At 38.4% G+C, this 26,218-nt stretch overlaps 1 protein-coding gene across 1 annotated transcript in view; it reads left to right on the plus strand.

The window, feature by feature from the left end:
- The window catches only part of RORB (RAR related orphan receptor B), a 68,794-nt gene extending 45,828 nt beyond the window's left edge, over positions 1–22,966 (plus strand). Inside the window, exons 6-10 of the mRNA XM_044287361.1 lie at positions 1,223–1,355; positions 8,274–8,381; positions 12,271–12,381; positions 18,695–18,807; positions 22,796–22,966. Coding sequence (XP_044143296.1) covers positions 1,223–1,355; positions 8,274–8,381; positions 12,271–12,381; positions 18,695–18,807; positions 22,796–22,951 — 621 coding nt within the window. The 3' untranslated portion in view covers positions 22,952–22,966. The remainder of the gene's footprint in view (positions 1–1,222; positions 1,356–8,273; positions 8,382–12,270; positions 12,382–18,694; positions 18,808–22,795) is intronic.
- The last annotated feature ends 3,252 nt before the right edge of the window (positions 22,967–26,218 follow it).

Genomic DNA, 26,218 nt, shown 5'->3' on the forward strand with positions numbered 1-26,218 from the left:
AACCCCTGAGATTCACCAAGCTGAAGGCACCAGAATTTTGGCTTAAGTTGCACCAAAGAACATGCTTTCCACCACATATAGTATGTGTTTTAGACACTTTTAGTGCCTTGCTAGATGAGGGGGCATGGCTTCACGGGAAAGGGGAGTAATTCAAGACGACCAATAGATGACAAACTTGTGCCAAAGTTTTGGTGAAAAATCCTAGTGCAAAGTGAGCCAAGATTGGGTGGTGTAAATGTAGACAAACGTGTCTAAAGATGTACCATCATAATGTAATGTATGTTCCAGAGTGATACATTTGGTACATATTTTGCTGCATATGTCTGTTCTAGATATTAAGGGCCCTGTACACAGGCTCATTATCAGGAACAAACATTCATACAAATGCTCCTTCCTGATAATTGGCCCATGTAAAGGTGACGCCATCACATGGTAAATTAGCAAATGTTCAATTGTACTGAGTGTAAGCGTCTATGATGCGAAAACCCAAATCAGCATCATCTCTGGGCAGCAGGGTAAACAGGGAACTGCTGAAATGTCCTCAAAATACAGAAATGATTGCTGCATGTAAATGCAGTTTTCACGTCCTCTGACAAGTGGTCACGTATTGGGATGCCACTTTTTAATATTGATTTAAGAATATTATTGTTAGTGTTGAGCGAATTTAAGCTGACGAAGTGTACTTCGAATTTCCTCATGCTTCGTGGTAACAAATCAATTTTCCCTAAAATGGCGGTAAAAACACTTACCCCATCTATTAGAGAGCGAAGAGGAGGCCGCAGCCATTTTGCTTTAAGATCCCGCACTTATACTCGTCTGCGGTGAAGTATGACGTCACCACGTCGGCCAGCGTGATGAAGTCATCGTGGACCTTGCAAGTTTTTGTGCTGGATCTCAAAGCAAGATGGCCATGGTGGCTTCTTCGCACTCAAAGGGATAAGGTAAGTACAATTTAATAAAAAAAAATTTTTAACTGATCAACTACTGAAAGGCCTTACTAGTCATCTCAGATGCCATAATCAGCAATGAATGCAGCATCTGAGGAGTTCAATGATGGGGGACAGCGCAATCGCCATTCCCCATCATTGCACCCATTACTTACAAAGAAATTGGCTTTGTGACAAAGTAATTCATCGTGAAGGGAATTTTTTCATAAAATTCGGCAACTGGTCATCATTAAGTTGTTCTTTTACTCTAATATCTGTTTATTCTGGTTTTGCAGTCGAGAGAAGCTCTGTGGCAGCAGTGTGCCATTCAGATTACCCATGCAATACAGTACGTCGTGGAGTTTGCAAAGCGAATAACAGGCTTTATGGAACTATGCCAGAATGATCAAATATTGTTACTTAAGTCAGGTAAGAAGTTTGCATTTTTATTTTATGTGGCTATAAAGGTGTTCTAGAGTATTATTTGATACACTTTTTAGAATTAGAATTCAATTGTTACCTGCATGCTGTCTCCCTTGTGCTGTGTAATTAAAGCTGCTTCCCCCATTCATGTGAATAATCTAGACGGCATGCAGGTAAACATTGAAGAGGATGCAATGCTTCGACCTCTTCAAACAGCTGATCGACGGGGGTGCCAGGAATCAGACCCGAACCGATCTGGTATTGATGACCAATCCTGAGGATAGGTCCAACAATATTCTGACACTGCACAACCCCTTTAAGGAACTATGGCTCAATAAGAAATCTAGGACATCCAGTAGTAAAGCTGCGCCAATGACGTTTATCGGCTAATATACTTGAAGCAGCAAATATAATACATGAGTAATAATTATGTCATTTTTATCTTGCTACTAACAAACTGAAATTCACAAATAAATTTACAATTACATAAACAATGTCACCCATGCCAAATGTTTCCACAGTGCCCTTTTTTGTCTCTGTCAGGCTGGTATACATTGGTAAACTACCTTTTCCACTGTATAGTCATCTGCATTACTCCATATAGAAGCATTCAATAGAATAATGTATACTGAGCTGTTTATGGTTTTATATAGCATGGGAGCCTATTGGAGAGGGATGTCATTGTAAACCTATATCTGCATCCGTCAAAAGTATACATTGAGAAATCCTCCCTGCACTCTTTTGTGCCTCGCTCAGCGAGCAGGCTTGACGTAGTGGGTAGGGATGTGGCTTTTTAAAAATGGGGTAATACTTGAATGGTGTTAAAGAGGACCTGTCACCACTCCTGACATGCCTGTTTTAATAGCTCCATGCATTCCCCATGTAATAACGATTCTGGAACATCTATTCTTATGGCTCTATGTTGTGTCATTCCTTTATTATTTGCACTATAAGTTATAAATGAACTGCTAGCAGTCTGTAGTAAGGGTACAGAGGGGTGGTAACAAGTGGGGGGGGGGTGTACCTGCACAGACTCACTCTATCCAATCAGTGCTGCCATTGTCAGACTGTGCAGGTACACACCTACAACTGGTTACCTCCCCTCTGTACCCTTACTGCAGACTGCTAGCAATTGATTCATAACTTCTAGTAGAGATAATAATGGGATGGCAGAACATAGAGCCATAAGAATAGATGGTCCAGAGTTATTACATGGGGAATGCATGGAGCTATTAAAACAGACACTAAAATATTGGTTCAATATTCTATCATAACGTAAGCCAAGTAACTGGTGGTACAAACTTAGGTTAGAGAGTCTAAAGTGTGTCAGATTTATCATCCATAGCTTTAGACTGTCTAGTATAAATTGACACTGTATAAATCTTAGTGTTAATAAATCTGCATACTGTTCCTTGCTGTGCCTGTACTGATTTGTATGTACAGTTGGAATAGATCACATTTGGAAACTTTTGTCAGAAGACTTGTCATCCAGTGTCCTTCTAACTATATTTTATATTTTATTGGCTTCCTTATAGAGAGACCCTTATTTAGGGACGATCTAAGGAGGGGTCATATTGATTTGGAAAGTAATATTAGGCTTTGTGTGGTCAGCTTTACGGCCAGGCCAGAATATGAAAGAGATGATTTGACATGTAGCACTAACTACTCATGTAGATAATCTATGCTTTATTAGAATTATTGTTACTGAACAGCATGATAGTATATATTTATTGGAAGCATCTAGATAAAGGTTAATTTTAATGAAACTATTGACATTATACAAAAATGCTATATAGTATGTAATGTGCAAAGGGGACTGAGCATCTGAAATGCTTCTTTGAGAAAGGTCATATTCTACTTATCTCCAGAGAACTTTAAACAGATTGTTGCTATAATCAATCGTGCTTTTCTGAATATGACATTAATATTGCAAACGGCACAGTACTTAGCCGTAATTCATATTCATAATCATTGCAGCTGTATCTGGACATACCATGGCTTTCTATAGCAAATAATAATTTCCTATTGGTTAGTTTATTCCTCAGAGTAAAATATTCATACCAAGCATGTGATAAGAGGTCTCTTGTCAGTGACAGATTAATAATAGTCAAGGATAATAACAGTTAAGGCATCTTAGAGGTTATCTCACTTATATGTACAGTATAGATACATATGTGATCAATATCAAGAACTGGCACATGATTTATTCTTTCCAAGAACTTTACCAAGGACCAAGAGACATTCATTAACTGTGGAGGAAAAATGATATACTGTATTTTTTGCCCTATAAGACTCACTGGCCTATAAGACATACCTAGGTTTTGGAGGAGGACAATATAAAAAATGTTTTTCATTAGATCTTAGATCAGACCACCTAGCAGACCCTCAATGTTAATTAGACCTTAGCTCATAGCCCCAGTCAGACCCCCAATGTTAATAAGACCCTCAATCAGACCTCAGATCAGACCCCCGATGTTAATAAGACCCTAATAAGACCCCAGATCAGACCCACAATAAGACCTCAGCTCAGACCCCAATGCGAATGACCCCCTAATCAGACCTTAGATCAGCCCCCCATGCCTCAGATCAGCCCCTATGCCAAAGATTGCCCCCCATGCCACAGATCAGCCCCCATTGCCACAGATCAGCCACCATTCCACAAATAAGACCCCAATGCCTCAGATCAGTCCCCAATGCCTCAGATCAGACCCCAATGATTCAGATCAGCCCCCATCTTAGATCAGTTGCATGCCTCAGATCATCCCCTATGCCTCAGATCATCCCCCATTCCTCAGATCATCCCCCATGCCTCAGATCAGACCCCCATGCCTTAGATCAACACCCATGCATCAGATCAGTCCCCATGCCTCAGATCAGACCCCCATGCCTTAGATCAACACCCATGCATCAGATCAGTCCCCATGCCTCAGATCAGCGCCCAGCCTCAGATTAGGGCCCAGCCTCACAGCAAATCAAATAAAAAATCCACTTACCTCGCCTGCTCTGGACACCACCACTCCTGGCCTCCAGCGCTTTGTCTTCTTCTTCCTGCCGTCGGCTGTGCTGTGACCCGACGTGTAATGAAAGAGCTCATTAGTATTCTCCCCATAAGACGCAGTGACATTTTCCCCTCACTTTGGGGGAGGGAAGGGCGTCTTATGGGGTGAAAAATACGGTAGATATCGGTACATCGGTACATAGAAAATGATTCTTTACACTAAAGGGTTATTTACATAATAGATAATCGTTTAGGTGACTAACAGTACGGTCACATTTAACGATTCAAAGCTGATAACAGATAAGCATTTTCATGCAATGATTATCATGTACAAATTAATTCAAATGTATTTGTTTACTCGCTCAATCAAGGATCGTTCAGTGTATTTAGAGAGCAATGATTTCAATTAAAAAAAATCTATTTTTTATTTACATAATTTACATCGCATGAGAGATCACACTGTGTACCTTTACATTACCACAATTCTAAAACGACAAATGATTTGAATAATTGGAAACGTCAGGTTGGTAGGGTGATGCAATTGAAAAAGATTATGTAAAGTTAAACCCCTCAGCTTATAGGATTCGGGGAATATGATGTAAATGGGACGGATAAGATTTTTATTTCTCCCCAGCATGGCTTCAAGAGGTTAGAGTGGGGAATTGTTTAAGGTAGAATTTGTTTGCGGTATAATAATTCATTGTATTGTAATTTTTTTAGATTTCAAACTTTAATAAATAAAGAGCTTAAAAAATTGAAAAAAAAGTACAAAAATGGCAAACGATTATTTAATAGTTTACATCAATAATGTGCTGAATGAGCATTTTCAGTAGAGTTGTTCAGTCGCTACATACATTTACACTGCACGATTATCATCCAACCTGAATTGTTAGCATACAAATTGTAATGATTATCTACTCCTCTCAATGCTTAACTGCAGTAATCAAAGTATGGAATGCCCTTCCCCGATATGTAGTAATGGCAGATGCTAGGTCAGCTTTAAAAAAAATGGCTAGTTGCTTATTTAGAGCAAAAGCTACTAAGGGTTATAATAAATCTAACAAGATAGTTATATTGTACTCAATGACCCTGTGTCTTTTTCCAACCAATGTAACATAATGATTATACTATATATGATCATTTTTCCTATCAACTAAAACAATTTTTGGATTATAAGAATAATTCCAATATGAAAATAGTTACAAAATCCCTCATTTTCTTCTACTTCAAAATTCCAGATTTATTTATCAAGGCTACAAGGAAATTCTCCTCTTCATTATACAGGGTGGCCCACGCAAAAAGTAGCTCGCTTCCAATATCTATCAAACTGCTTAATATTAAATCTGTCTTAGTTGTCCACAGCAACCAATTTGAGCTCAGCTTTCATTTTTTCAGAGCCCTGTAGGAACTGAAAGCTGAGTTCTGATTGGTTGCTGTGGGCAACTAAGACTGATTTATTATTTTGTTTGATAAAAGTGGCCTATTGTGTCAGAAAGATGTTGTTCTCCCTGGAACGGTGAATAGTGATTGTGGAAGGCTATGTGCGAAGCAGATTGATTAAGGAAAAGCAAGAGACCTTTACCGACAAGTACCCAGGAACAAAACCACCAGCTAAACATTGTATTCAGAGTCTGGTTCAGAAATGGCATCAAACTGGTTCTGTTGCAAACATGAAGAAACTGAGACCTTCATCGATCAGGACTGCTGAAGTTGTGCATGAAATTCAGCAGCAGATTGCAAAAGTCAACTAGAAGACTGTCTCAGCAAGTTGGTGTATCACGAACCTGAAACCGTACTGAATAACGTGTGCAGGAACTGAAAGAGTCTGACAAAGGGAACACGGACATTGGTTGCTGACTATGATTACTGACAGACATTTGGACCCATCTCTGTTCTTCATGATGCACGAAGCTTGGTTTCATTTATCAGGTCACGTAAATTCCCAGAATACGGCTGAAAATCCCCATTTGACTCACGAAACACCACTTCACGACCAGAAAATTGGCGTTTGGTGCGCAGTGTCAGTAACAGGAATAGTGGGCCCAATTTTCTTCATATCAACTGTGAATACCGCAATTTACCTGGATATCTTTAAACAGTTTTACAACCAACTAACACCAGAAGACAAAATGTCCTGCTTTTTAAAAAAAGATACAGGTTCATGAACTGTTTACAGAGGAGAGAACTGTGAGCAAGGGGTTATGGCCACCATGTTCCCCAGACTTGTCCACATGCGATTTTTATCTGTGGGGAAATTTAAAAAAGAAAGTGTCCTCTAACAATCCACATCCCCTGGATGAACTCAAGGGAAACATCACAAACACTATCCGCAGTGTCACAAGCAGTATCAGCCAACATAATCCGACGTGCCCACAGATGCACAGACGTGAACAAGGACCACTGCAGCATCTTTTGTGACTTGTGGGTAAGAATAAAAAATAAATAAAATAAATAATCTACTTGCTCGTTCATCTTGCCATACTATCGCTGGAAGCGGGCCACTTTTTTTGTGGACCACCCTGTATTTAGAAATGAAACTCCATTATTTAGAGTAGCTTTGCCTTATTTTTCTTTAATAAGAACTATTTCTAACTTATTCTAGCCAGGCAGAATATACCTATATGTAACTGTATCTCACTGGTAGTTATTGAAGATGCAAAAATGAACCTTTATTCATTCTTCTAAAAGGTCATACAAAACAAAAAGCTGGTCCTAAAATGATTTGTGATTTTGCTATAGTTGCCGAATTTACTGCCTATGAGCTACAGTTGTTTCTGGTTGTCCTGCAGTAACTGGTATTGATTGTACAAAGTACAAATTCCTGGTCTGCTCTACCCCTGTGCCTTTATTGGGGGGCTTAAAGGGATTGTCTCATTTTAGCAAGAGGCATTTATCATGTAGAGAAAGTCAAGGCATTTACTAATGTATTGTGATTGTCCATATTGCTTCCTTTTCTGTCTTGATTAATTTTTCAATCACATTATACACTTCTCATTTCTATGGTTATGACCATCCTGCGATCCGGTAGAGGTGGCCGTGCTTGCACACTATAGGAAAAAGCTCCAGCCTATGTGAGTGCCCATGGTCCCAGCCACCAGAGAGACTAGCAATTTTTCCTACAGTGTGTAAGCACGACCACCATTGATGGATTACAGGGTGGTCGTAACCATGGAAATAGCAGTGTATAATGTGATAGAAAAATTAATCAAGCCAGCAAAGGAGGCAATATGGACAATCACAATCCATTATTAAGGCCGAATGCACAAGGCCGTGTTCTGCGGCCGAGAGCGGTCCGTGGTATGTCGGGCTGGATTCCTGTTTAGAGCAGGAGCGCACAGCGTCATTGGTTGCTATGACGCCGTGAGCTTCATGCCGCCGCTGCTGTACAGTAATGCACTCGTATATGGCAACCAATGACTCTGTGCACTCGGTATACCATGGACCGCTCTCGGCCGCGGAACACGGCTGTGTGCATTCGGCCTAAGTGCCCTGTATTAACTTTCTATATGATAAATGCCACTTGCTAGCCTGAGACAACACCTTTAAGACCTACTATCGCTCTATGCTGTAGTTACTGTATCTTCACACTAGTCTTTTCATCAATATACCAATGATTTTATACTGTATATACTGATCATGTGATGGAAATGCATGCATATTTAAAGGGGGTGTTAAAACGCAAGTAAGAATTAATCATCTGAAACGTATAAGCCAAGCCTGGCTGATAAGGTTCATACTGGCAAAGGATTTTATGTTTATTTAGTAAAAAAAGACATTTATATTGGAATATTTTACCAGTGGTTAAATTTTCTGGATTTACTACCAATCCTATGGGTTGCCGTGCACAGGAGGAACCTGTTAGCGGCCGAGGTGAGCTGAACTGCTTCTGTAATTTTTTTGACCTGTTTTGTTTTTTTCTCTGCCAGGCTGTTTGGAAGTAGTTCTAGTAAGAATGTGCCGTGCCTTCAATCCATTAAACAACACTGTTCTTTTTGAAGGAAAATATGGAGGAATGCAGATGTTCAAGTCACTAGGTAACTGGTTATTTGGCCATTTGTATGTATCTGTAACATTATATTTTCATATACCATGATCTGAAAGAAAAGAAGAATCAAAAAGGTCCAATATAATAATGACTGGGTACAAAAGAGCAAAATTATAAAAAAATAATAATTTTCAGTGATGCTGTTACGTTGTACATTATAGAAGCAGTGTCTAAATTTACAAAATGTTTCAGATGTGACATTTACCTTTATTACGGTATATACCGGTAATTGTTTCAATCTGTGTGCCAGTTTTTTGAATTTGAGAAACTTCAGTAAAATGCCACTTTTTAGAACTGACCACAGACAACAAAATTAGGCCGCTTCCATACAGTCAGTGTTTCGTCAGTGACTGTGAGCCAAAACTAGGAGTGGAGCCTACACAAGGATAAGGTATAAAGGAAAGATCTGCACCTGTCCTCTGTTTTTGACTCGCACCTGGTTTTATCTCACAATTAATAGTGACCATTGTCCTCGTTCACATTTCTGTGTCCATTTGACATCAGTGGAAAAAGCCATCTGTGTTTTGGTCTGTACGTATGCCCATGTATCATCCATATTCCATAGAAACTGATCAGCTGAAAATTAATTTCCAGACCATCTCTTACCAGTGGTCAGTGAAAAACAGACCAAACATGAATTTCACCTGTGTTATATCAGTGTTTTTTCATGAACCCATAGACTTCAATAGGAAATTTTGGTCAGCATCATGGAGCAAAGTAATAAAAAATGCTGATGTGTAAACAATCACATTAAAATCAATACCTGCGCTGTCTATGAAAATGAAAAATGTGCATACGGAAATGTGAACAAGACCTTAAAGTGACATTTATTTAGCAAAATTTCAAGTTTTGCAGAGCATGCACCAACATAAATTGCATGCACCTTATTATCACATACATCTATATTCTGTATACCAGCTTTATGAATTAGCTATGTCTGGTTAATTGAGTAGTAGTAAAATATTAATAAAACTTTTCTAAAACAGACCTATAGCTATCCCCCCCTAAAACATAAACAGTATAAATAAGAACATACGTATATACCACCTAAAGATACAAATTTATTAAAAGGATAATGACTGTTTGGAATGTCACTAATATATACTGACTACTATTGCAATGCCAATAGATATACACAATCCTGCATGCATATAGTCCTTATATGGTGAATATAAAGGAAATGTTCCAGGAATTTGGTTTGTGAGAAGATAATATATACTTGTGTATCTTTTTGATAGCAAGATAACAAAAAAGATAGCAAAACAGCGTATTCCGTCGTTTGCTGCACAGTACAGGACAATCATTGTATAAGACTATATTACAGCAGCATACTACTGTTGATAAAACTATCACTGCTGACTATACCCCAAACAACGGGGATAACGAGACGAAATACACTGCTTTGCTATCCTTTTTGTTATCTTGCTATCAAAAAGATACACAAGTATATACAGTTGCAAGAAAAAGTATGTGAACCCTTTGGAATGATATGGATTTCTGCACAAATGGGTCATAAAATGTGATCTGATCTTCCTCACAACAATAGACAATCACAGTCTGCTTAGACTAATAACACACAAAGAATTAAATGTTACCATTTTTTTATTAAACACACCATGTAAACATTCACAGTGCAGGTGGAGAAAGTATGTGAACCCCTAGACTAATGACATCTCCAAGAGCTAATTAGAGTAAGGTGTCAGTCAAATGGAGTCCAATCAATGAGATGAGATTGGAGGTGTTGGTTACAGCTGCCCTGCCCTATAAAAAACACACATCAGTTCTGGGTTTGCTTTTCACAAGAAGCATTGCCTGATGTGAATGATGCCTCTCACAAAAGAGCTCTCAGAAGACCTACGATTAAGAATTGTTGACTTGCATAAAGCTGGAAAGGGTTATAAAAGTATCTCCAAAAGCCTTGCTGTTCATCAGTCCACGGTAAGACAAATTGTCTATAAATGGAGAAAGTTCAGCACTGCTGCTACTCTCTCTAGGAGTGGCCGTCCTGTAAAGATGACTGCAAGAGCACAGCGCATACTGCTCAATGAGGTGAAGAAGAATCCTAGAGTGTCAGCTAAAGACTTACAAAAGTCTCTGGCATATGCTAACATCCCTTTTAGCGAATCTACGATACGTAAAACACTAAACAAGAATGGATTTAATGGGAGGATACTACAGAGGAAGCCACTGCTGTCCAAAAAAAAACATTGCTGCATGTTTACAGCTTGCACAAGAGCACCTGGATGTTCCACAGCAGTGCTGGCAAAATATTCTGTGGACAGATGAAACCAAAGTTGAGTTGTTTGGAAGAAACACACAATACTATGTGTGGAGAGGCACAGAACACCAACATTAAAACCTCATCCCAACTGTGAAGTATGGTGGTGGGGGCATCATGGTTTGGGGCTGCTTTGCTGCATCAGGGCCTGGACGGATTGCTATTATTGAAGTAAAAATGTATTCCCAAGTTTAGCAAGACATTTTGCAGGAGAACTTAAGGCCATCTGTCCACCAGCTGAAGCTCAACAGAAGATGGGTGTTGCAACAGGACAACGACCCAAAGCATAGAAGTAAATCAACAACAGAATGGCTTAAACAGAAGAAAATACGCCTTCTGGAGTGGCCCAGAGTCCTGACCTCAACCCGATTGAGATGCTGTGGCATGACCTCAAGAAAGCGATTCACACCAGACATCCCAAGAATATTGCTGAACTGAAACAGTTCTGTAAAGAGGAATGGTCAAGAATTACTCCTGACCGTTGTGCACGTCTGATCTGCAACTACAGGAAACGTTTGGTTGAAGTTATTGCTGCCAAAGGAGGTTCAACCAGTTATTAAATCCAAGGGTTCACATACTTTTTCCACCTGCACTGTGAATGTTTACATGCTGTGTTCAATAAAAACATGGTAACATTTAATTATTTGTGTGTTATTAGTTTAAGCAGACTGTGATTGTCTATTGTTGTGACTTAGATGAAGATCAGATCACATTTTATGATCAATTTGTGTAGAAATCCATATCATTCCAAAGGGTTCACATACTTTTTCTTGCAACTCTATATATCCAATTCCTCCGTGTGACCCTAGATGTAGAGTGCCTATCTATATAATAGCCAATTACATTAACCACTGACTGGGTGAGTCAGATAGACATAGAGTACCTAACACATGACAGTGGAGAGGTAAGCCACTATAATTCTTACTATCCATATGTCTGGTAAATTGTCTTATTTTAGAAATGTGCCAAAGTTTGCTCTATCTATTAGACCCATAGGAAAGAGATAACATTGCATTTTCTTGAAATTCTGTACTTTAATTACACTTTGGCATGACTTTGTTGCTGTTATTATTATGATATTTTGAGTAAAAAATAAAATAAAAAATCTTACATGCCATTATTAATTATATTTTTAGCGCATTTATGTCCCATATTTTCTGTTAGATATCAACCACAGTGCTTTAATTGTAATCAACAGTGGGATTCTATACGTACTTTTGGCCTATGCAAGGTGGTTGTCAGAACGCCTTCAGAGGTCCTATCTGCATTATTATCATACAAATTATAATTTAAATTATTCAGTCAATTACTCCGGAATAAAAGGATTTCTAAATAGTGCTGCAATTTCATGAGAAAATATAACCGCTGGTTAAAAAGTATAATATAGACATTAAAAAAAACTCTGTTTTAAAAGACAATTAGATCTAGTCTTTTTGTTTTATCTCTCCACATGATGTTGATTGAAAATCTGAAATTTTAACTAAACAAAATACTATTTTCTGCTAGCACCTGTTTCCCTGGCAGGACTACAAGCTGTGCTCCAAGAAAAATGGAACCGTGATTAGCATTTAGTTCTCACTCTGCTTTGCTTGGCCTGCAGGTTCTGATGATTTAGTGAATGAAGCATTTGACTTTGCAAAGAGTTTATGTTCACTTCAGCTGACGGAGGAAGAAATTGCCTTGTTTTCTGCGGCTGTACTGATATCACCAGGTACGCAGTCGGATATTAACCACGAATATGGATTGTTTATATCAATTGCTCAAACTTATATATTATATAAAGTGCATTGAATAAAGACGATATATTCTTAGGAGCCGTTCATAGAAGTATTTAGTGTAGAAAGTCCCTGTTTTCCCTAAGTCAAAAATCATAAAAATGTCAAAAAATCTAACAAAATTTAGACTTGTTAGGGAATTTACAGATCAAAATGAAGTCTCCTGTTTCTATATGGGTGAGACCAGCAATAAATATAACTTTTTTATTCACTTTGTATTAACACCACTGAAGTGTAGGTAGCCATACTAAGCCTGGGGATCTTGACCCCATAAAAGCCCTTGTTAGACTGATTTAGGGTGCAGCACAAATTTGAATTTTAGGAGCAGCATGAAAAGATTTACTTGCTTCATACAGGAACTTTTCTTCATGTCATCACTCCCTTTAGTAACCATGGGTTGTATGTGATCTCTGATTGTCACATGTCATCATGTCATCACCTACTGCACCGAATGCTAAAGTGTGCATCAGCGTTAGGATTATGGTATTCTGTTCCAGCATAAGAATAGAATACTAGAACTCCCAGATCCGGCAAGTACCAGACATTGGTAGTACCTCATGAATGCCATTTATTATAATGGGGTCCATTGAGTGTCTGGTGTAATCTTGTGGTATTACATCTTTTTTTTTTTTTTTTTGCTGGAATCTGCAACAGAGGCTCCAGTCGAAACCTCTGCCTGGTAATGATGTCATCCTGCCTACAATATGCCGTCATTGTGGAGCAACCTGACATGTAGTATATGCAGGTGCCATAGTATAGTGTGTAGTGAGGGCATATCCGCACCCCCCTCCCCTTAGGCTGCTCTGAAAATGGAGGCAACCAGTCCTGCTCACATTCTGGGGCAGGTTGCTGCAGTCATTTTAAACCATTCCTGGAGAACTCCTTTAATTCACTTAATGTTGTGTCTCCCTCTCCCTCTTTGTACCTGGGTTCTCTTGACTTACACCTTGCCACATGTATACCTTCAGGTTCTATAACACAACCTGTCAACAAATCTAAAATTTCAGTATATAGCTAGGGGCTAAACGGTGATACAGGAAGACCACTAGTGACAGAAGTTGGCAGCTGTACCTTATTACCTCACAGTCTTAATGTATGTCTATAGATATATATATATATATATTTTTATATATATATATATATATATATATATATATATATAGTTGTTCTGTCCTTTGGCACTTCATCAGTGCCAGACTGAAACCAGGCCTCACTTTTTCTGAAGTGACTCATGCCTATACTCCCCTACTCTCAGCCAGCACCCCACACACTCACACTTTCCTTCCAGAACATTCAGTGTGATATCCAGTTAGGCAATCAGCCCGTCCTCCGTAAAAGCTGTTGCTAAGCAACAAATCACAGAGCCTCACAGGACCAATGTACTCCTCTGCTGCCTTCCTAAATGCCTCCCCTGAGCTATAGATGCATCAGACTGGTAGCTTTCTGCTCTCATAGAAAACAAAAGAGGATAGACAAGACAAACATTGTAGACAAGACAGCAGGGGGGCTAGACACAACACATAATTTCAGATTTGTTCAATTGTGACTGAAGGAGAAGGTCTTAGCTGTTAACATGCCCTTACATGCTGGTGTTGGTTCATGCCATCACACTCTACCATCCTGGTGCAGAAAAGCCATGCCCGAATTGCATCCCCATCCCTTCTGGTTCCTTTCGAGAAAGAAATAAGGCATTACTTTCTAACATAATCCTCCCTACTTGTTTGGTGAGGACTTGAACAGCACGAGCTATAAATTATATTCCAAACTAATACAGATTTCCATAACACTCAGGATCAGTGTTTGGAAATTCCCATGGGAGCTAATAACTGTCAATAATTGAGGTCAGCCAAAAATGGACAAAACTGTGGGGGATCAAGGTAGATCTTGATATCATATCAAAGCCCAGAAGTTTAGCTTTCAAATGATACCAGGCACAAGACACTATATTCTAGGTGCAATATTAACCTAAAAACCTAGAATGACATAGCTCAAATGAATTTGCGACCAAGGTATACTTCCTGGTTCTGTGCATTTATGAGAGGTAGCTACAAAATGACATCAGAAAGAAAAGGTCACAGCCTGTTATTGTCATCTCTCCTTCTCGGCGTCCAGTGGCCCCAGGGGGAAAAACAGGTACTTTTATGCATGTTATCACCCCTCTTACCAATCAGCAAGGATATGTGCTGTCTGGTTGTCACATGTAGTAAGAGGTTCTTTTCCTACTAAAGGAGTGAGAAGTTGAACGCGTGCTTGTTTAATCTCTACTCCACCTAATAAGTTAATTTGTTGACTTCAAATGTCCACAAATGGAATCTGGATCATGGAAAGTTTTTGCTTACTTAGTTCTGGTGACTATGTGAAGATAAGACCTAAGGTCCCTTTACGTGGGATGACAGAGTAGCAGATTATCGGAAAGGAAGTGTTCCTTCCCAACAATTTGTTGCTCGCTGGTGGAGGAGACCACTGCATTTACTGAATTGTTATTTGCTAGCAGCAGATTATGTTTACACAGCAGAATCTGCTGCCAGCAAATGACAAACAAGAGTTTTGCTTGTTCATCGGGTAATCTACGGTACATTTACATTGCCAGATAATTGGTAATGAGCATTCCTATGAATGCTCGTTAGTGATTATCTTTAGGATTCTCAGCCCGTGTAAAGGGCCCTTTAGACAAAAGTAACATGTATGGACTCTGCACATTTCGGTCTTGTATTGTTAAAATATGTGGTGCATCTGAAGTTCTGCTTTTGTCAGACCTTTAGACACAAATATGACATTTCATGCTTTATTTCAAGAAAAAAATTATGATTTGATGACAAATGGCCACAGGTGTAAAAATTTAGGGTAGTATTTTTACAATGGACCAGAAGTCTACTGCCAGCATATACAGAATATGGTTATGGGGACATAATGTGATGTCCTTTTATTGCATCATTTTATTTGGGTTTGTGAAAAGTGTGATGAACATTATCCACAAAATTGTGAGATTAGATATAGATTTCAAGACTCTCTCTGGGAGATCAGTGCTTATTAAATGTGAAAGTTTTAGATGTAAAACGTTCTACCTGTAGGACAGTCATTGCATGGCTGCTTTGCAGTGTATTCAAGGATTGCAAGATTAAAGAGGCTCACACACAATCATTAAATGGCTTTTTCAATTTTCTTTTTTTAAGTTTACCAGAAAGCAAAAAAGTACACACCATTTAAAAGCCTTGTTCTGCCGCTCATGTCCCTGCCTCTCTGATCCCCTCTGGGTTTGTCACTTGCCGTTCATCACAACCAATAAATCAGCTGGCACCACCAAATATAAAAGAAATGAATAGACACACTGGGTGCCGTGAATGTGCCCCAAAAAAGAAAACACCATAAAAGCAGACAGGACATGTGATCAGACAGGGCACTCCGAAGTAAAGTATTTATAATCTTTATTAAGCAACAAGCGCTGTCAGAAAACAATTAAAAACATCTAAAAGCATACACAGCACACAAAAGGTAATACATCACACACCATTGATAAGGTGTAACTATATACCCTCCCTACAACATGGTGTAGTCGAAAAGAGTAGAAAGAAGTAAGAAATATCTTATTTAATGTCGCAAAATTCCTTAGAAGTACTAATTCTAAGAATTTTCTGAACCTTTAAGTGGAGTGTCACAGCCATATAAACGCATCACAAGCCAATTTATGGCATAAAAATGATATTGTCGTCAGCATATCTCCAATCAGTCTTCATACGGCTAATCATATGCATTTTGCATTTAGGCTGCACACCGTATGATAGATCCACATTGTCTTATGCATTGCATTGGGTATTTGATATATCAAAAATATATTCTAAAATATTTCAATGTTACATCAAGTCCCATGCAAATATTACACTTTTTGAAACCATTCTCCGATGTCAACCACCTGACCTACAAATGCTCTTGCTTCAATTTATTGACTGAAAGCAAATAATTATACTGATTCTGGTTTGTACATTATTCACAATTCTCCACAATATAAAATAACCTTCAATTCAGTTTCTAGTATAGTGGTTGTCTAGTAAAGTGGTGCAAATGCACCGAGCCTCTTCTAACAACAGGAGTTGTTCTCTCTGCAGAGTAACACATCCTCCTTTTTGTCAATACATTTGTTCTAAGTCTCCAGTCCTCTTACACCAAATCCTCTTTCCTTGTTGCTAACTAGAAAGCATTAGAGACACAGAGTGAAAGAGAATCCTTCTGGGGATATTCTTATGATTAAATTGTTTAACCACAGACTGTCATGGTGCATTTTCATTTAGCTGACTGAAGAATGTTCCTTCTGAGAGACCAACATTTGTAATCAGAGTGAAGTCAGAGTACTAATCCATTCTTTTCTACTTGCGTTTGTTTTGACTATTGCCCCAGCTTTAATTAAGCCTAATCCTTTAGCAAATATGTACAAAATTACCAAAATATTAAAAATCTTAGCATGATGTATTATTTTATAAATAAGTATTGCCTTCAGCATGTTACATGCCTGCGTTTGCAGGTGACGTCTGTTGATAACTGCGTTCATTGGCTTTAATGCTAAAACACAAGTGTGATCAGAAATTACTGTTATGTACAGGTTTGGGCTGGTCCACAGGGAACAGGTGAATCCCCTGGTGAGTCCTGAGCAAGGGTGGACCCCCAGTCTCCCACCTCCTGCACAAGTTGCAGATGGCACAGTAGACTGCACTACATGTAGATAGTGTACAGCATCTCAAACATCCTGTGTTCATATGAAAACTGGGTAGATTATTGAACAAATTACACCGTTTATTATTATAGATGGAAAAGGTGTCTGAGATAACCTCTAGGTACAGAAGCTGCCAGCCAGTATCCACTTTCCCTAGGGACCTGCCTTCTCAAAGTCGCTGCAGAGAAGCCCATAATCAATAATCTTGCAGCGTCTTGCTACTGCATATCGTTGTCTAAGCATATGTTCCTGGCTCACATATCTAAGAGACGCCTAGTATAAGGCAAGAGCAAGTCACCAGAATACTGCCAGAGTCTCCAGGACAGAGCTGTATGAGGAACAGGCTAGGTAGCATGCTAGTATAGGTAAAAAAACAAGTGTGTTGGTGCAGTTTTAGGGATTTCATCAGAGGTCAGGTAATATTTGCATGTAGCTGTACAGTGGTCCCGTAGAATGTATTTTACTGGTTGGCTCTAGTCACTGCTGATATATTCTAGTGAATATTCAGTGCCCAGAAAACAGGTCAACAGATTAGGCAGCTCCCTATGGCACCATTTAAAGGAAGAGCGCAGAACCATCACAACCAGCGCATAGTAGAGTTAGGAAGTGGGATGTTAGCAACTGGGTTGAATAGGAAGAGATTTGTAAAGGGTTTGTGATTAAACAGCTTTAAAATCAATGTTTATTTATTAATTTTCTATGTAAAATTGGGAAAGGGTTTTGAATGTTTAATATTTTTGTGTTTCGTAGTTTTAAAATCTTTTTCTACTTTAATTTTTAGTCCTCTAAGGGGACTATAATATGCAATTTTCTGATTACTTGTACCATATACTGCAATAGAATAGTATTGCAGTCCATGGGATTTCAACAAACTTCCTATTAAGTGCTGTTGGGAGCAGGGCTTAACAGACAGTTGCTATGGCAGGCCTGAGAGCCTTCACAAGGAACTAGGCTGCCATAGCATCCAATCTGAACCCCATAATTGTGCTACATAACCTATAATCAGAGGATAGAGGGAGCCCTCTCCCTCTAACTCCCCAGAGGCCACATTTAATATTGTCTTTGGGGAAAAGGACCAGGATCAGAGTAATCTCTGATGTGAGCTGTATTACATAGCTATCACTTGCTACATATGTAGCTGGCTCAGCTCATGACCCTGCTCAATATATCACAGATAAATCTGGTCTAGATCAGGATTGATCTTCTCAAATAGGTGGTTTTATTGTAAAGTTTTACTGTATATCTTATTGCTACATGAATGCAGACCCTTTTATCAGAGGAAGGTCATATCATTCAAAGTACTGGATATGAAGAAGTTATAGGTCTCATTTTGTACATTCCTTAGCAATAATCCATATAAGATGTATTTTATCTATAATGTTTATTTTATGTCTATTATACAATTAAAGACATGATCCAAATGGGTCATACGAGGAGACCAAAAATTTAAATTTAGCCTTTGGTATATACATCCTGTTAAGACTATGCAGGTAGCTAACCTTATAAATCACTTATATAAATCTATTTTTTTTTTTTACTTTTAGAAAGGCCATGGCTCATAGAACCAAGGAAAGTTCAGAAGCTTCAAGAGAGAATTTATTTTGCACTTCAGCATGTGATTCAGAAGAACCACTTAGATGATGAGACATTGGCAAAGGTATGTACTAGTCATAAGAAGTGCATTTTCATGTAGAAATACATCCTTGACATACTGAAGTTAAATAACACATGACAAGTGGCTAAAAATATTATTCTGGTTACGGTAGGCTGTGTGATAGCATATAACAGTGTTAAAAGGCATCAGAGTTAGGGTCCATTCACACGTCCGCAATTCTGTTCCGCATTTTGAGGAACGGAATTGCGGACCCATTCATTTCTATGGGGCCACACGATGTGCTGCCCGGATCCAGAAATGCGGACCGTTCCCGAAAAAAATAGAACATGTCCTATTCTTGTCCGCAATTGCGGACAAGATTAGGCATATTCTATTATAGTGCCAGTGATTGCTGGTGTCCGTGTTTTGCGGATCCGCGGATGTGTGAATGGACCCTTATTCAGATTTAGCTAAACATTTCTTTAATGGGGGATTCTGGAGCTTGACATTCGGTATACTTTACATAAAGTCCTTGATTAGAAAGCTAGCATTTTAATTATTTACTATTCTCTAGTTCATTTTCATCTTTTTTGTTTTTAGCAGTTGCTATTAACTTTTCGTTTTTTTTTTCAGTGAAATATACCAAACAAGGATTATTTGAAACCAGTTATATTGCTCCCATGCATCATAGATCTAAAGTGAAAAATTATGCAACTTTGCATATATTACTGATTAGAAATATCCTGCCACTTTGTATATACAGCTCCTATGTAGACCATTCTGTTTCCAGACTACAGACACAGTCTGTGTAATCTAATCCTAATGTCATCCTTGTTTCCATTTGTCCAGCTCCTATGTATACCATTGTGTTTCCATGGTTACAGACTACAGACACATTCTGTTTAATCGAATGCTGATGTCATACTTATTTCCATTTGTCCAGCTCCTATGTAACCCATTGTGTTTCCATGGCTACAGACACATTCCGAGTAAACTAATCCTGATGTCATCCTTGTTTCCATTTGTCCAGCTCCTATGTAAACCATTGTGTTTCAATGGTTACAGACTACAGACACATTTTGTTTAATCCAATGCTGATGTCATACTTGTTTCCATTTGTCCAGCCCCTTTGTAACCCATTGTGTTTCCATGGCTACAGACACATTCTGTGTAAACTAAACCTGATGTCATACTTGTTTCCATTTGTCCAGCCCCTATGTAACCCTTTGTGTTTCCATCCATGGCTACAGACACATTCTGTGTAAACTAAACCTGATGTCATCCTTGTTTCCATTTGTCTAGCTCTTATGTAACCCATTGTGTTTCCATGGTTACAGACTACAGACACATTCTGTGTAAACTAAACCTGATGTCATCCTTGTTTCCATTTGTCCAGCTCCTATGTAAACCATTGTGCTTCCATGGTTACAGAGTACAGACACATTTTGTGTAATCTAATCCTGATATCATACTTGTTTCCATTTGTCCAGCTTCTATGTAAACCATTGTGTTTCCATGGTTACAGACTACTGTATGGCCAGCTTCAGATATATATTCCAATTTTATCCTGAAGCTGGCCATAAACATACATCAAGCCTGCCAAATTTGTTCAGGATCAGCTAGCTGCTGATCATATGTGTATGGGGACCTCCCTACTCTCCCCCGACAGCAGATGTCAGGGGAAACCAGATGGGGAAAGAGGGATCGGGTAGTGATGAGCGGCAGGGGCAATATTTGAATTTGTGTTATTTCGCGAATATTTGGGCGAACATTCGTCATACATTTGCCAATTCTAGAATTCGCCATTATTTTCTTGATTGTGAAAATAGCCGATGTAATATGCCCGTATTGCGCACACAATACAGGTGTGGGTCACTTTTGCTAGATTTTTCAAGCTGCTAGAAGTTTCCTGAGACTGGAGAACATGGTTGACACGACAGAACATTACAATGGCTAACAAAGCTAACTATCTATCTAATTTAAATTACTCAGCAAAGCACAGAGCGCAGCAATGACACTGCTGTCTCTCTAAGAACTCCATAAAACTACAGAAAATGGCTGCTGTGGAGGTTCTTATATACAGTCCTGATCAAAAGTTTAAGACCACTTGAAATGGCTGGATCTTAACATGGCTGGATCTTAACAAGGTTCCAAGTAGAGCTTCAACATACAACAAGAAGAAATGGGAGTGAGACAAAACATTTTTTGAGCATTCAATTTAATGAAAACAATGAATAAACTGAAACAGGCTGTTTTTTAGCTGATCAAAAGTTTAGGACCACACCTCCCAACCCCCCCCCCCAAAACAGAAATCCAACTTCCAAACATGAACTCAGTAATGAGTAGCTCCGCCGTTATTGTTTATTACTGCCAAACTTTGTTTCGGCATGCTTGATGCAAGCGTTTCCATGAGGTGAGTGGGAACATTTCTCCAAGTGGTGATGACTGCCGCACGAAGGCCATCTACTGTCTGGAACTGTTGTCCATTTTTGTAAACTTCCCTTGCCATCCATCCCCAAAGGTTCTCAATTGGATTTAGATCAGGGGAACATGCAGGATGGGCCAAAAGAGTGATGTTATTCTCCTGGAAGAAGTCCCTTGTCTTGCGGGCATTGTGTACTGTAGCGTTGTCCTGTTGAAAAACCCAGTCGTTACCACACAGACAAGGGCCCTCAGTCATGAGGAATGCTCTCTGCAACATCTGGACATAGCCAGCGGCCGTTTGACCCCCCTGCACTTCCTGAAGCTCCATTGTTCCACTGAAGGAAAAAGCACCCCAGACCATTATGGCGCCCCCTCCACTGTGGCGCATAGAAAACATCTCAGGTGGGATCTGCTTGTCATGCCAGTAAAGTTGGAAACCATCAGGACCATCAAGGTAAAAAAATCTCATCAGAGAATAATACTTTCTTCCACCTTTGAATGTCCCATGTTTGGTGCTCTCTTGCAAAGTCCAAACGAGCAGTTCTGTGGCGTTCAAGGAGACAAGGTCTTTGAAGACGTTTTTTGTTTTTTAAGTCCTTCAGTCTCAGATGCTGTCTGATGGTTATGGGGCTGCAGTCAGCACCAGTAAGGGCCTTAATTTGGGTCGAGTATCATCCAGTGTCTTGACGGACAGCCAATTGGATCCTCCGGCTCAGTTCTGGTGAAACTTTTTTGGGTCTTCCATTTGACTTTTGAAGACCCTGCTTATGCAGTTCAACAACCCGACCACGTTAAAAAAGGGAGAGTTTTTTTGCCTTTGCCATGACAACATGTGACTACCTGACAGAAAGTGACAATGAATCCACATCTTTCCACAGATTTGGCCTTTTAAAGGCATGTGGTCCTAAAATTTTGATCAGCTGAAAACAGCCTATTTCAGTTTAATCGTTATTTTCAATTAATTGAATGCTCAAAAAATGTTTTGTCTCACTCTCATTTCTTCTTGTTGCACGTTGAAGCTCTACTTGGAACCTTGTTAAGATTCAACAATGTAAAATATGATTTTTTGCCAATTTTTTAAGTGGTCTTAAACTTTTGATCAGGACTGTAGTAAGGGGTAGGCAACTTTCCTATTGGTTGCTAGGGATGTTACTAAGCTCAGACAAAAACATTGCAGCCTTCTCATTGGCCCACAAGCAAGAAGCAGGGAGGGATCATGGGTTCAGATGAAAAAAAATCTAGAATATTCGTGAATAGGAATATACAGCACTATATTCTAAATCTTCGCAAATTCTCAAAGTGGCGATATTCCCGATTAGAATTCGCAATTCGAATATTCACGCCCAACACTAGAATCGGGTATATTTTATGTCAATGTAATTTAATCCCACAGGAGAAAAGTCCTTTCCAAAGGGGTTTGAAAAAAATCTATTCCCGCTTCCCCATCAAAAAAAGATTCACATTCGCCCAGCATGTGCATTGTTGAATTGACGCCTTAACCTCTAGCCCTTTTTTTTTTTTTTTTTTTTTTTTTTTATGTGGCTGTTCCTTTTTCTTACTTTTAATGCCATCATCTGAGGATTAACCCTGGTTTGTGATTTTAACCATCTCTTTGATTTCTTCACAGTTAATAGCCAAGATACCAAACTTAACTGCACTTTGCAACTTACATGGAGAGAAGCTGCAGGTATTTAAGCAATCCCACCCAGAAATAGTGAATACGCTATTTCCTCCATTGTACAAGGAGCTATTTAACCCTGACTCAAGCACTGGCTGCAAGTGAAGACAGTGGGATTTTTCACTTAGCTATGGAATGCATCACTACTAAGACAAAAGAAATGTGCTCAAAAGGACTGATGAAAACTACAAAAGAAACAAAAAAAAACATCACTACAGCAGCACTAGGAATGTCCTGCACTTACTAGAATTATTTTTCACCGCTACAGTTTGAAGAATGTAAATATGCACCTCTGAGTGGGGCTCTTCTTCTTATTAACTGTTTGGTTTTCCTTTGGAACTGACCGTTTAACACATTTGCTGCCAGAGGCTGCGGCAGAAAATAAAAGGTATTGCAAAGCCCTCTGGTAGCCGAAGCATTTATCTTAATATATAGAACACTGGGTGTATTTACTTTTTTTTATATATATAATTTGAGAGACGACAATTTATAGAATTTTATTGTAGATATCATTATGAGCATATACTTCTACAGTATTACTCTTCTTTCTGGATTACCGTTTCATCTCTAATTTAAGTGAATTTGAATTCTTTCTATGTTTTAGATGCATGTGTAGATGGTAATGGTGTATATCTATAAATATATATATATATATATATATATATATATATAAATACACACCAATAACTGCACCTTTGCCGTGGTGTAATCCTGTACTTACACTCAAATTCTGCTAGTTTTCTTTCTGTCTTTCTTTGATGATGTTGTGTTTTTTCCCCTTGAATTTATGTATTTAATTTATGTTTGGGCAATCAAGTTTCAATCAAAAAAGCCATTGTTTGAACAATAATTGCCAATGTATTGTATACCTACCAAATGGTAAAAATGTCACATTGGGTTATGTACAGTAGAAGCATGCCAGGTGTGTAATGGTTGAAAATGACACAACACTCCCATACAGAAACAAATATCCAGCTACAAAGGCAATTGACAATAGCAAACACTGGTACAGGCTCTTGTAAATGGTAAAAGTACAAGATATAGTTTTGAGGAAAGTATATATTTTTATTGAATGGTTCTTAGTATTTACCTTTGTACTTCAGATACACAGATAGAAACAGAATAATTGCACTGAGAGTTTGGCTCCGTCAAACACGAGATATTTGTGCCATTGGGTAAACCAGATTTACTTGCACATCAGTTAGCTTGGCAGTGTTTAACGTAGTAAACTCCAATCAAACAGTTGGAAGCTCGTAGTTATCCCCTTTCAAAATCCAGTTGACACAAGACAGTGATGTGACAAACCTTTAAACCCTATTTATATTCTATATTTCAGCTTTCCTTGTATTCATAAAGTAAAATATGACACATGTGCCAGCTACACAATCCTGTTTCTTGTCTAATAATATGTAGCACATAGAGCAATAAATACACAAGTTACTGGAAATGTGCAGCTTTACTAAGGTCATCTAACAGCGCTTCATACTCAATGGAACATGCTCACTTTTTGCTCTACATGCCATGCTAATACACAGGAATAATAAGAAAACATAAGCATGCAAAGACATTTTATACAGTGTTTTGTACCTATCTAAGAGCATAACATACCTGATCCATACTACTAACTACTACTTGTCACATGACCACTTATTGCAAGATCTGGCCTTCAGCAAATTATTTTTTCATACTCTTCTGGTACAAACAGCGCAATCCACAAGAGTTTTATCTTAAAACCATACCTTTTTAGATGGATGAATCTTTTCACTTAGGGTTTCTCAACAATTTTTAGTACTAGTGACTCACCGGGCAGGAACATGGTGATGCTTAGGTGTTATCATTAGAAAAGGTCATGCAAGTTGTCTCCTGAACCCAGTATAACATTAAAAATAAGCTCAAAAGAAGTAACTAATGTTGCTAAAACTGCCTTCCCAGCTTGCCAAGATCTTGTGGGCTCCTTACCAATTAGGTCCATCTCGCAATTTCAGAAGTATTACTCATAGGTCAGTGTTGAGTACATACCAGGGACTAGGTAGGTAACTGGGCTGAAATTTCTAATCACCAGGCCAGAACAAATTTTAAATCTATTCCTGTGTTATTGCATATGGCTTCTAAACTATATATTATTTTGTCCACTCCTGCTGTAGCTCAAATAAGGTAAATAATATGAGAATAAGAGACTTGTATATTTTGTGTAAAGTAGGGAAAAAAATAAAATTCCTATTTTTCATTAAATATGAAATGTCAGTAATCTCTATTGAAAGATATATATACTACAGGCATACACTACATTAACCTTGCATGATCTAATATGCAATTCTTATTTGCCATAATTTATTGTCCTGTCTTCAGTCTGACAAAAGTCTTGCTTACAATTTGTAATGGCAATCCAGTCTCATAATTCCATACAAGTAAATGACGTAGCCAGGGACTCAATAGACAGATGTAGCCATGTCTTCATGTACATCAAGGGCCTAATCCTATTTAGAGCAAATGTCACTTCTGTGGGCCTTTTGTTTCAAGAATTACTTCCAAGGGTCATATTCCCTGTCAATGGTAGATCACTTTACAGATTGCTAGAACACCAGTGTAACAAACAGTGGTCAATTAAACATTTTGGTCCATGTCTCCTAGTCATATAGCACCACATAGACTTTTAGATTTATTAGCGACTATAATGATGTACTAAGTCATGATTTGCCTTTTGAGGGAAGTAGCACAATTTTAGACTCTGCGGTATTATCAAGTATCTATATGTTATATGTTTCATATAGAAACTTGCACACACAAAAACGAGCAAAATATTTGACATAATATAACTATAGGTTCCAAATCTCAAAAGTATTCTTTTTACAATCATCGATTTCTAATACAATTACAAATTCATTTGTCCTGTCACTTTTTAATAAAGGCACAACCAATACTTGATCGATATTGTGAGAAATAAACACATCATAATAACCTTATGTGACACATTTAATAATACTACAGCTAAAGGGTTGCATGTTCTTAAAGATGAAGGAATTGTCTAGTTAACTTTTTCAATCTCGGTAACATTTAATATTCATGATGACAATCACTGCTTGATGCAGAAGTTGCACTGTTGACCACTCAGGGATGTTTAGTGTTAAATAATGTGAAGTGGAGTTAAGGACATATGCAACTTTCCTTCAAATGACCATGTTTTCTATGTGAAAACTGGAAGATAATCAGGAGAAGAAATTTTTTAGTAGCTAAGATACGCAATCAATAATAACCACATGGTCAAAGGATTTCACAAGCCAAGTCCTTGATTTTCATTAAAAAAATGATGAGAAACCTTGTTTTAGCTTTCTTGAAGCAATATTGAATTTACCTTGCATTATGTGGCACTCT

This window comes from Bufo gargarizans, chromosome 1 (assembly GCF_014858855.1).
Source record: "Bufo gargarizans isolate SCDJY-AF-19 chromosome 1, ASM1485885v1, whole genome shotgun sequence".
Classification (NCBI taxonomy): Eukaryota; Metazoa; Chordata; class Amphibia; order Anura; family Bufonidae; genus Bufo; species Bufo gargarizans.